The following is a 13,308-nucleotide window of genomic DNA, read 5'->3' on the forward strand; positions in this document are numbered from 1 at the left end:
GCTACTAGCAGGAGGGGAAAGATGGCCTTTTAGTTAAGGCAACAGACAGTGATGCGGGAGACTTGGGTTCATGGATTTCTGTTGTGATTTTGGGGTCTGCACCTCAGTTCCTTAATTATAAAATGGGGCTAAGAATGCTTCCTCTGTCCATCTGTCTTATGTAGATTGTAAGTGCTTCAGGGCAGCACCAATCTCATACAATATGTATATATAGCACCTTGCACTATGGGCTCCTGAGCTCAGTTGGGGGTCTTTAGGCATGACTAACAATATTATCCCTAGAGATGGGTATTTATCACTCAGGAGCGAGAGAAGGAATGGCTGGTTTCACTCACATACCCAAATACACAAAGATGGTCACGTTAGCATTATACAGTATGTGTATATATATATATATAATTTATTTCACACAATCCTGATAAGAGTTACAGGTGTATTTGGAATCATTTACAGTTTCACAGCATATGGAGTGGCCATACAGCTTCTGATGTGAGTAACATACAGTGTGTAGAGAGTACACATTTCCAATCCACCCACCCACCATTCACACAATGGGTTTCAAAGCTAATACTAGATTCAGCTACGTAGGAAGCCTTGAGAATGCTAGGATACAGCGTTGGGTGTCATACAACACTGTAAGTCACAATGGGACAAGCTAAACTACTTTAATTTTCAATCTAGTATTTCTAGTCTACCTGCATTATTGCATTTATACGCTTTTTTTTTTAAAGTCAAAGTAAAGAGAATACTATATGGGAAAGGAAAAATTCTTTACTATTTTAGGATTTGAGCTGCAGCCCATACAAAGTGTCCATAGAAGCATAGACAAGATTATAAATTCAAAAAGGTATAAATTAGCTGTATAGCTTTTGTGTGTAGGTAGGTGTCCATTTTCCCTGGGAAATGTACCCAGCAGCATACTGTCTCTGAAAGCAAAAAAAAAATCAAACCTGTATGTTAAACACAGGTAATTATGTGCGTGACCAGTAGGTCTGTATAGGGAAAAAAAATCAAGGTGTCACTCTGATAATTACTATTAGTTGGAAAACTTTTAGGGCTTGATCCAAAGCCAATGGAAAGACTCCCACTGACTTCAAATATGGTTGCAAACTAACGTGGCTTCACCCAGTAATGTGCTGGACTCTTTCCATTGACTTCAATGGGCTTTGGATCAGGCTCTTAAGAATTTCTAGTTTAAAAAAAAATCCCCTTTAATCAGACCAGCAAGTTTCCTTTATATACCTTTAGTTTCTCCGATACCTCATAAAGAACCTAAACCTACCTTAGCAGATGGTGGAGTGTCTTTGGATAGCTGGAATTGCATGTTTTAGAGATTTCTTTAGAAAGGTTCCTAACCAGTGATTCAGGAAAAGGCACCAGGGTTAAGAGGGGCTGCTCAAAACTTAATAAAGTCAAACAATTTCCTTTTTTTTAAAAAAAAAAGGAGGTGGGGAAATATGCTGTCCTTGTTGATTTGCCCTAGAAACTTTGGACTGTTTGAAGCTACAGAGTTAGAGTCTGGCACATACTGCAGGGCTTGATGAAGATAGGCAGAAAGTTTCTCTCTCACTGCTGGGCATTGTTGCACCGTAGCATCAACGTGCAAGGGCAGATCAAGGCAAAAACTTTGATTCCTGGGATCCTGGCCCAGATCCCTAAGTGGGCCAGATCCAACTGTGAAAACCAAGGTGGGGTGGAATGGGAAGATGGCTATGCAGGGAAGATTGCAGACTCCAGGGTAGGAGCTAGTTCACGTGGGGGAAGTAGGAACAGGCATGGCATGTGAATATGTTGTAGATCTTAACCAGTTCTATTTTATCATTGAAAAGTAGTGTAGAACAGCAGATTCTGCTCTCACTGCTCGTGGTAAACTCGGTCACATCACTACATATCAGGTGAGTCACTGACAGCGTTTGCACTCAATGGAGATTTTAAGATGGGGGCAATGCAGCAGTGGAAGGTAGAGCCACATCTGTGAATAGCTAAGACCAGTAACTTGTGGTCTTCCATAGTGTTTGCCTGCTCTGAGATTCATCTGATTGGGAAAGCTGCTGTTTCAAGGCAATGTGAACTTGCCATGTGATGAGCGCATCTTCACACTAACCTAGCCCCATGGGACAACACAATCTGAACAGCCCACCAACATGGAAACAAAGCTTGCAAACTTTTCTGTGCCCAGCTGATGCACCGACTTCAAACCTGTTCTTTTGTGGCGGGGGAAATACAGCATGTGCCATGCACATTAGCAGATTTCCAAGGCCCACTATGATCCATGCCATGGACCTAGTTCAAAATCAGGCCTCAAGTCTTTTGTCCAACGAAATATATTTAATTTCTTTCATCTCTGCACTCAGATAACTGAAGGATCAATAGCACTGGCTTGAGCCATGCAGAGTGCATGCAAATACTGTGGTAGCTTCCCTCATGCAGCTTTGCCAGTGCATCTCAACCCTGACCTGCAATCATTCCTCAGTGCTCCAATTGGGGGCCTCCCTTGAACAGAGTGCCAATCATGTAGTGAGTCACTGATGTGCAATAATGAGGACTAGAATGAGACTAGCAAATTAAGGGTCTAATACTGTGAGGTGCTGAATGTCCCCAACTTCCATTGACTTCAATGGAAATTGAGGAAACTCGTCACCTTGCAGACTTGGGCCGTAATATTTACTTGTGACTTGGGTAACTATAGCAGATTAAAAGCTTGTGCACCTCCTTCCCCGCCTGGGACATATAGCCCCTGAGTATGCCATCTATATATTAAATGGCATAACTTTTGCTATTCTTTGGACTGTTAAAAATCTACTCCTGCATTTGTGACAGTCACATAAATCTGGTTTCCGCATAGCCCTGGCGAGAGCACACTTGGAAAATTGCTTGGGAAGATTATAGGAATGCTAAATAAAATGTAAAGAAGGGAAGCAAGTATTATTCCAAAATTGGAGGATAAGCCATTAAGTGTAAGGAAACATATGTCCCGGATCAGATTCTCAGCTGACGTAAATCAGTGTAACACCATTCAAGTCAATGGGGATATGCCAATTTATTCCAGCTGAGGATCTGGCCCATATAAACTAGAAATGAGTTTTGGAGTGATGGAGGGAACTTGGTCATAGCCTATGAATACCTAACAGTTAATGGAAGTGCAGAATTTATTCTCCGATGATGGCTGGAAAAAGGGCAAAAACCTGCAGCTAATGAGGAAAAGTTCTTAACTGCATGAGAAAATTGTGCAATGAAATGATCGTCTCAATGGCACATGGTCAAAGCACCATCATTATGGAATGACATAGTGAGTAGTCCTGTGAAGACATTGGACTGAATGACACATGTGGCCTTCAGTGGGTCTCCTGTCTATGGGCCAGATTACAATATCTTTAGGCTACATAGTACCTTACATGATTAGTCCCTCTGAAGTCAATGGGAAATAAGGTGCTGCTGAGTGTGATCAAGGCTATGACAGTCTAGCCTGAGGAGAGGAACATTAAATATAATTTATGTCATTTGATAGTCTAATTTAGGTATCACCTCATCATCTGCCACAAACTAAACATAATAGCTAACGTTTATCAGCCTACACTCAATGCCCTTAATACAATTGGACATGCTGTTAAAAGTAATAAGCAGTATGTGCAACAGATGGACTTTGGTGAAGGATTAAACTAAAATCAAGATTGGGTTGGAAGAGTTTTGAAAATCAATGGGCCAAGAAAAGTCATTTCTTGATGATCCAAGTCCTTAAATTATTTAAGAATTGTTTTAAAATACATTATATTTTGGGGCTAGGAGTAATTCACTAGATGTAAATGGAGCAGTAGGTTTGGATGCACCGTGTGAGAAGGACACTCTTCATAGTCTCTGCTTATGGTTTCCCTGGCGGTCCATGAGATCAAAGGATAGAACCTGAAGTATGTGAGAGCTCCACACGTGGAACCCTTTAAGATCAAACCTAATGATTGTTTTCCCCATTCCCTGTGAGCGAAATTAACCCAGCACAGAGGGACCATGCCAGGCATTACCACAATACAAATAAAGAAGAAGAAGAAGAAGGAGAGAAAATGGGAAAATAGCTCTAACGGCCTAATCCACAGCCTATTGAAATTAGTGGAAAGACTCCCCTTCATGTTTTTTGGATCAGCCCCCAAAGCCCTGATTCAGCAGAGCACTTAGGCGTGTAACATTGAAGGGCAGCGGGTTTACTTAATGTTAAGTATGTGCTTAAGTGCTTTTGGTGAATCAGGGCCTACATGAGATAGAAAGCAGAACACATTCTCACGATGCTGAAAACGCTGTTGGAGCATCCCTCACGCTCAGATGTGATTCTATCCCACAGCAGAACTATTAAGAGGCCTGGGCCTGATCCAAAGCCCATTGGAGTCAAAAGAAGGCCCCACCAGAGGAAAGGTGGCCAATGTCAGCTTTACAGAGCTAGGGACAGGGGAAACCACTTCCAGACATGTAACTTGCATTAGGTCGAGAGGGGTGGCTTCTTCAAAATAGAACAAATGTAGTAATTGAATCTGTTGTTTTAAAGATAAGCTGCATTTTCTACTGCAGTGTTTGTATAGTTAATCTATCAAATTTCTAATTTATAAACAGCATCAATAAGAGTAAACTAGCAATCTAGATCCCTACAAACCCCCAAGCCGGAATCTTACCCGTTTCAAGCTTTAATTCATTCTCATTGAGGAGACGTCACTAAGAGGACCTCATATTACAGCAAACACAACACAAAACATCAAGCAAATAAAGGCATGTGCTCAGTGCTGCCGCAAAACAGGACAACTATTTATTTAGCACAGCAAGTTCATTCGTTAGCCTTTTGCCTCATGACAAATGGGGTTTCAATCTGTCGTAGGTTCCAACAGAGAGATCATTTGCTCTTCTCAGTCTAGTTCTCACTGGCCTTCTGTGCTCAACAGGAAACCACCATGCAGTGCAGCACAAAGGTATAACAGACAGCATCTGCTCAAAGGTAGTTGCAAGTCAGGACTGAAGGGCACCGAAACCCTGTGTGTTTAGGAAGCTTGCATGGCACCTCCTTGTGATATACCAGACTCAAACCAGCACTAGTTCCACTACAACACAACACAACACATTCCAAAATACTTGAAAAGAGGAAGTACCTTTTTAAAAGCAAAGTAGCCCACGTGACTATTGGGGAAGGTGGGGAGACAGTAATTATTAGCTTGTAGCACAATGGGGACGCTATATATTCAGGAGTTTCCTAGCCAGACATTCTCTTAGTGGTAAGAAACCGTGACCAAAAATGTTGCTTTGGGCAGAATGCAAATGGTACAAAAACGAAAACATGGACACTTTGTGTGAATGCAGGTGCACAAATAAAGAGTGGTCTCAATATTTTTCTTTACAAAAAATATGGGTTGTGTAGCTTTACAAAGACTGCAGTAAACTGTAATATATACATGTAATATTCTTCAAGCAGGCGGTGGGTTTGTACACATCCACACAAAAATGGGTGTTTTCAGACCAGCAAATGTGCTGGGTTCTGGAGAATGAGTCATGACAGTGGACCACAGTACCGAGCAATTACAGTAAGTGAATGATTCCCCTAGAGACCTAACCTATTTCTTCACGGCCATAAATATGATTGAGGGCAAGGTTATTTTTCAAGATGACGAGTTCTAGTCCTCCCACCGTTACCGTCTCCCGTGTCTCAATAACCTCCCTGGCCTATTTCAGGAGGAAATTATTGGCTTAGAACTAGAGATGGCCCTGCATCCAAATCACGTATCTTATTGCTTTGGGGAACAGTTCAAATCTGGATGGAAGTTTTGCAGTTAGGCCCCTCCCAGCTCAGAACTTTTTTTCTCGGTTTTCCAAAGATGAATGCAATCAAGTTAAAATACTTTTAAAAAGAGAAAGAGAGGAGGGCTCCTGCGAAGCATCCAATGTTTCCTTTTCCTCCTTGAATTTCTGTCTACCCTGGTTAGTTCAGAACAGAAAGGAGCTAGATCTGTGATTTTTATCACACACTCCACTGGAAAACACATCTGCCAGAACTAAATGGGAGGGCAACAAATAGGGAAGCATCTCTTGAAGTAACTTACACTGGAAACTAGAAATCAAATCTCTGCTTCATAAGTTCTAGGAGTCACTGACCCTGCCTTGGCAGGAGACAGGCTAGACAGTTATGATTTCTTCTCCATCTCAGGGGTCAATACTTTGCACTTCCCTCTTTTCACCCTATCCTCACCCCAGCTTACAATTATAAATTAACATCTCATCATCTGCAAAACATCATGGGGACACATTAGCTCCCCAACAAGGAAAGGTTATTAAAGAAACAAGCAGCCAAACAGCCTTCTGGGTAGATAATAACAAGGAATCCCCCATGATGTAGTTAACCTATTCTTACTAAGGTTTTCCCATAGCCTTCTCAGTACAGGAGGGAGTGTATTACAAGGTGGAGTTATAAATCCTGTCCACAATACAGGTGAAACAGTGCTAGCACCTATCAAGTTTAAGCAAGGTGGTTGTTAGCACTTGTTTCAACAATGGGGCAAACCTGATCAGATTGCATCAGTCTGTGCAATGGAAAAGAACATATGCAGGTTAAAACTCGGAAGCACATAATAGTTTGGAAACCAGGAGATAGAATTTTATACCCAAAGAGGCCACATATGTCTGGGAATATTTTAAGAGCCTCATAGAAAAGATGGTGAAAAATCTAACTGCAGGAAGAGAAGGGAATTTGTAAATAAACTGTGCCCAAATATTCTGTTGAGCCACATGCACTCAGTAGGACAAATTCTTAAAGGACTCTGAGTTAGACATCTAGGAATTGCCAGACTGGATCAGATATGTGGTCCATTCAGTCCAGTATCCTGTCAACCAAGAGTGGCCAATACTAGATGTGTCAGTGAAAGATGCAAGATATCTGGTGTAAGAAACTAAGAGACTTGGCATAATTGATGCTTCATCTAGCCCTTATACTGGTTTATATGCCCAGGTGCTCAGGCTCCCTTCCAGACATGTAACTTACACCCCGCTTCTACATTTCCTCTGAATTTGGACCGGTTTCTCTGGCTTTTGAAAAGTATCTTTGCCAATCATCGCTGCAAAACTGTGACACTCCTGTGTATCGCTCACCAGTTAGCAAGTACTACTGCTGAGTTCCAATGACTCTTTGGGTTATTCTGTTTCAATTCTGGCTCTGTTTAAAACAAAACATTGGATAAAGAATCCTTTCCATACAATAGCAGCAGCAGCAAATAGGGGTCGTAATGGAAGTTCTGAGTCTGGAAAGGTCACTCATCCTCAGAAGAGTTGGGTGTCCCATCTTCTCAGTGTCATGGGAAAGGCTTCAGTGAATGTAGTAAATGGAGCCTCCATCTATCCCCTCCCTTACTTCTCCCTTCCTACCCATGATCTGGTTTTAGATCTCACCTCCTTCCCCTCCGCCCCAGCAAAGAAACCAGGCTGTTTCCAAGCTTTGGGAAATTGTTTCCACTTTCAAGACATGGGCATTTCACATTTTCCTGGTAGACTCAAATCAGGCAGTAGAAGATCTCTCCAAACAAAATCTGTTTTCATCACTTTTGCACATGGTTTTCCCAGCATAAAGGGGATCATGTATATCATTCCCATAGTGCTCCATGTGCTACTTGCCCTTAAAGCCCAGTTCTTGCCTGCCTTTTCTTCTACCTTTGCCGCACGCAAGGAGAGATCAACCTTTTATGGAAAAGCACCAGGATTAAGGGCCTGAGCCAAAGCCCACTGAAGTCAACGGAAAACCTCCAGCGGACATCAGTGCAGTTTGGATTGAGCCCTAAGTGCTCTGCTGAGGCCAGTTTAAGTTTATCAAATACTGTATTATGTCCAAAACAGTCTCTCACCCTCTAGGGCAGGAATGCCCAAACTCTGTCCCAATGGCCTTATCTGCATTGGCAAATGGCTGGGTGCCTGGGGCTGCCCCCAATATACATAAAATGGAGCAGATTGAAACTGTCCTCTGTATGACTAAAGATGGGATGGGACTCCAAGCCTTGTATGTTGTCTCCATGGGCTGCAAACTGCACTGTAGAGCTCAGTGAGACATATTTGCCCCTTGAGCTTCACTGTAGCTACTGGTTTGCATCTCAGACATAATGCCATATGATCCACACTCTTCTATATCACACAGTCAGCTCACCTCCGGCTATAGGTTACTCCTGTCTTGTCTGTTTGTTTTTAAAGGTTGGGTGATAAGCATTAGGAACATAATGTACATATTAGGCCAGAAGCTCAGAGCTGCCATCTTACATGTCTGCAAAGCGCCCAGCACAAGCTGGGGTATGATACTAATAATAAACCACAATAATTGATGAACTGGGTCTTATTACTGTTCCTTTTCTCCCTTTCCTCTTCTCTACCACAACCCAATTTAAAAAAAATCAAAATAAATAGAGCAGGGTCTCAGGATGGGACGTAGAACACCTCTGCTTGGAAATGCTGGGACTATGGGAAAGTGGGGAGTCTCCTGGGGAGGAGCGTGGGGGAGGGGACACTGGCATTTACACTGATCAGGAGAAGCTGTAATCTATACACGGTTGTACAAGCCAAGTTATATTACATGAAAGCGCATATTGAGTGCACGGAGTACCCATACTGGTCAAACTGGCACAGCTCCTTTGGAACAAGACTTTTGGAGTAGTTGTTGGTGCTGTAGTTACCCTATCTAGCGCTCTCTCTCTATATGTATAGATATGTATAGAATTTACTGCATGCATGTGTTTCAAAAGGAACTGTACAGTTGATTATATTTCTCTCCCCCAACCCTTTCTCGGTCTTCATTTTTTCCGGGCTAGGAATGCCACTCCCAGAATTATAGCAATGGCAGCCACCACCACACCTCCAACAATGGCCAGTGGCTTCACGTTGTCGAAGACACTGCCTGAGGATTCCTCTGCGCCGTTTCCCTTGTGCTCAGAGTCAGGGGACTGGCCGGTGGCCTCTTGCACCTCCGGGGCTGCAGGGCTGGATTTCAGATTGCTGTGGTTATTCAGTGCAGCTGCCTCGCTGGCTGCCTTCTTCGTTGTGGCCACAGGGGCGGGCTGCTCCTTGGAGGGGGTTTCCTTCTTGTCTGCATTCATAGCAGGCCCGGGGTTGGGCTTCTCTGGCTTTCCTGAGCTGGCGGCCTTGGCATCAGGTTTGCTTCCGCTTCGGGTGCTTCCTTTAGATTCCATCCCTATGAGTGCAGTCGGGGGGTGGGGGGTGGCCTGACCTTCACAGGGCCGGCTCTCAGGATATTACTACCAGCTATATGTACCCACGTTGCTTTCACCTGGTGTAGGCAGGCTGATGAATTGACCTCAAATGGATCCCCTGGTAGCCGTCGTCCCGGCAACCTTCTCACTCTGCCAATATTTCACCAGGACATGACACGGAACCTGGAAGAACAAACAGAAAATGAGAGGTGAGTGAAGAGGATGCACAGAGTGATAGATACAAGAGCCACCGAGAGCACGTTTTACAGTCAGAACCACTCTACTTATAGGTTGCGGTGGAACTGTAGACAAGCTGTACAGATCGGGGCAGTGATTGTCCTTTTAGTATATGTGGGCTTTGAAGGATTAGATCTTTTATCAGTAAAGGTCAATAAACATTGATTTCACCACATACATACAAACGGACTACAAAAATATTTCCATCGATAATCAGCGAAATTTACAGATAGGCAAAGGAAGAAAAATTCTACTTGAGAACTTACTGTTCTCAAGGAGAAGGGAGAAAAATTGTTCCCAACCTCTGAGGGTAGAAGCAATGGGCTTAAATTGCAGCAGGGGTACCTTAGGTTGGACTTTAGGAAAAACTTCCTGTCAGGGTGGTGAAGCACTGGAATAAATTGCCTAGGGAGGTTGTGGAATCTCCATCATTGGAGGTTTTTAAGAGCAGGTTAGACAAACACCTGTCAGGGATGGTCTTGATAATAGTTAGTCCTGCCAGGAAAAAAACAGCTAACCATTTTGGTCAATTTCAGAGTCATAGGATTTTAAAACCAGTACATTTCATGATGTCAGCTATTTAAATCTGAAATGTCACGGTTTTGTAATTGCAGGGGTCCTGATGCGAAAAGCAGTTGTGGGGGGTTGTAGGTATTTTGTAGGGGGCAGATTGCGGTACTTCTACCCTTACTTCTGCGCTGCTGCTGGCGACGGCTCTGCTGCCTTCAGAGCTGGGCAGCTGGAGAGCGGCGGCTGCTGGCCGGGAGCCCAGCTCTGAAGGCAAAGCCGTCGCCAGCAGCAGCGCAGAAGTAAGGAGGGCCTGGTATGGTATTGCTACCCTTTACTTCTGCACTGCCTGCCAGAGCTGGGCGCCCAGCCAACAGCCGCCACTCTCTGGCTGCCCAGCTCTGAAGGCAGCACAGAAGTAAGGGTGGCAATACCGTGACTCCTTAAAATAACCTTGCAACCCCCTACAACTCCCTTTTGGGTCAGAACCCCCCAATTTGAGAAACACTGGTCTCCCCTATGAAATCTGTATAGTATGGAGTAAAAGCGCACAAATGACCAGATTTCATGGTGGGACATCACATTTCACGGTCCATGACACGTTTTTCACGGCCACGAATTTGGTACTGCCCGACCCATGAGGCATAAATGACAAGTGGATGGAGCATGAGAGGGATCAACAGGGACTCAGGCTGGTGTTACAGCTTCCATGTGATGGAAAGAAAAGAGAAGCTGCTGCCAGCCAGCTCTCTGCCAGAGCTGCACTGGGGATGTCTGGTGTCAGTGATGCATCTGGGAAATAATGAGTAAACAGGAGGCAACCGTCAGATCTGAGCAGCCTTCTTCATTATCTCCCTGCTGACCTTCAGCGCTTCCAGGGTCCTGTGGAGAGCTTTCTGCCAGCTAAGTGAAATATGAGCTTATTAACAGCTTAGAAGAGGAGGCTCATGGAAACCTCCCCAGCCAGAGGGCTTCGTTTGTTGCACTTTTGTTCCGAGATGACCCACCGACTTCAAAAATCTCATCGAATGATGGTTTGTGGGGGGGTTAAAAACCCTCTAATTCTCTTGTTTATAAGGGGTTGCAGCAAGTGGTGACATTTCTGTGCAATGTTCAATGTGCTTCCCCCTCTCTGGGAAACATTTAGAATAATTAGCACTTTACCTCTCCCCTCCTCCCCCCCACCCCAAAGTGAGGCTGGGTTGGAATAAAGCTACATGGGGGGCACAGGGGCTCGGTTCAACAAAGGGAAATAAGCCAACTACTTGTCATCTGGTTTTAGGTAGAAACCTCCTATTCCACAGCTGTCCACTATGCGGTTTCTTGTGTAGTGGCCATCATTTTGCCCAACACCAGAAATTGAACCAGGCATGCCTGGGTCTTTGTAGCTTGAATTCTATAACAGGCACACATTCTCAGTGGATCAGGTACAGAGCAGGAGGCATAACACCAGCTGCTTACATGCTTCTTCCAGAGAGAAGCAGCTTCTCCTGTGCAGCCAAAGCCCACTGAGCATCTCAAATCCCAGACAGCCATCAACTTGGCCAACACCAGGGACTGAACCAGGGAGCTCCGGAGCTGAAAGCAGAAGTCTACAGCTTGAGCTAAAAAGCAAACTTCTCAAGCAGAAGCCTGTAATAGACCCATACCCTCTGTGGATCAGGCACGGAGGGGGACACATAATATACACTGACCAGTGGGGTCAAACTTTCACCAACCTCTGAAGTATTTGGTACTGGCTGCTGTCAGAGACATATGAATATAGGAATTGCCATACCGGTACTCCATCTAAGTCCAGAATCCTGTTTCTGATAATGGCAAGTACCAGCTACTTCAGAGGAAGGTGCGAGAGACCCTAAAATGGCCGATAAAACAATAAACTGTCCATAAAAGAAATTTCTTCTTGTCCCCCCCTAAATTAGAGGTTGGTTTATGCCCTAGAACATGAGGGCTTGTATCCCTTCCATTTCCCCCCTCTTTTTCATAATCCTTACTCTGGATATTCTTGTTATCTGTATCCATTTTTGAATCCTGCTAAACTCATGGGCTCAATGATGTCCTATGGCAATGAGTTCCACAGACTAATTCTGCATTGTGAAAAAAAAAATTCCTTTTATCATTCTTACATTTGCTGCCTTTTTAGTTTCATGAAATGTCCAGGGGGGCCGGTTTAGATGGACCACTGCTCTGGTCCTGCAATTCCTGTGTTCTTATAGCGGGCTGAATCAACCCCACAAAAATTTTGGGCCATTTAAGATCTGGATCTGAATGCAGATCCAAATTCTGAGATCTAACCATAGTACAAGCAAAAACAAAGGATGCAGGTAGCTAAAAATACAACACCAAGAATGTAGCATCAACACAAGTGCCATTTCTGAAGTGAATTCATTGCGCTATGAAAGATGCCAGAGTGACGGCCCTGGAGTCGGATATCTATTTTTCCAAGGAATAAGTACAGCACAGGCTGCAGCAATGTAACCTTCTCCCACCCTGCCCTAACTCAGCTCAGATCTAGAAGGGCCACTTGTGTGGTCAGCACAGTTGGTTCATATGTAATGCAGGCTTCATGCAAATTCAATCGTGAGGCCCTGCTAAGGCTCTTAGCCATGCTGTGGACACCCGGCCTACAGGAACTATAGTGAAACCCCCAAACGCACTTCATATAAAGTCAACAAACGGCCATGAGATGGTACAATTGTTGGCCACGGCCACTCTGCTTGTTTCCACGCTGGTGGTGATACAGAAGTGAAAGGCTCCATATGCAACTGTCAGTCTCCACAGCCGTTCCAGCCACGTTCAGAATAATTGGTGTTCTTCTATTAATTTCCCAACCCACTCTAGTCCCAGGCTCCTTAATCAAGGAATAAAACGCAATAATCTTTCAGTGTATATCAAATCCAGCTACCAAACTGGACTAACAGTTATATATGGGCCGGATCCTCACCTGGTGTCGTCAATTGGCATAGTTTCTCTAACTGTAATTGATCTACACAGATTGACGTTGTCGGAGGAGCTAGCCCACAATATTAAATGTTGTTCTAGACACAAAACGAGCAAATGATGATCACTCGTACTATTGAAAATATAAAAGTTAAGATTTCCACTCCGAACTCAAAAGGCCAGAACCACTCACCTGATGCACCCCGCCCTCAGGTAGATTGGAAAACAAGGACCTCAAAGCTTTGCAAATGTTTTTGCAGAACAGAATTGTGTTGAAGTGGCTAATTTGGATTGAAAAGCTCAGTTTTTCAGTTCGGGTCTCTCTCTGTCTCCGTGACCAGAGAGCCCTGGAACCTCTGGTCAAAAACAATGCTGAAATCTATCCGTTTCCATGACACATTTTGGGTTTGACAGAACA

At 44.0% G+C, this 13,308-nt stretch overlaps 1 protein-coding gene across 2 annotated transcripts in view; it reads right to left on the reverse strand.

Moving 5' to 3' along the window:
- Nucleotides 1–368: 368 nt before the first annotated feature.
- Nucleotides 369–13,308, reverse strand: part of CEND1 (cell cycle exit and neuronal differentiation 1) — a 29,874-nt gene continuing 16,934 nt past the window's right edge. For both annotated transcript variants that reach the window (XM_073347152.1, XM_073347153.2), the window contains exon 2: nt 369–9,389. In XM_073347152.1, coding sequence (XP_073203253.1) covers nt 8,790–9,185 — 396 coding nt within the window. In that variant the 5' untranslated portion in view covers nt 9,186–9,389 and the 3' untranslated portion in view covers nt 369–8,789. The remainder of the gene's footprint in view (nt 9,390–13,308) is intronic.

This window comes from Lepidochelys kempii, chromosome 6 (assembly GCF_965140285.1).
Source record: "Lepidochelys kempii isolate rLepKem1 chromosome 6, rLepKem1.hap1, whole genome shotgun sequence".
Classification (NCBI taxonomy): Eukaryota; Metazoa; Chordata; order Testudines; family Cheloniidae; genus Lepidochelys; species Lepidochelys kempii.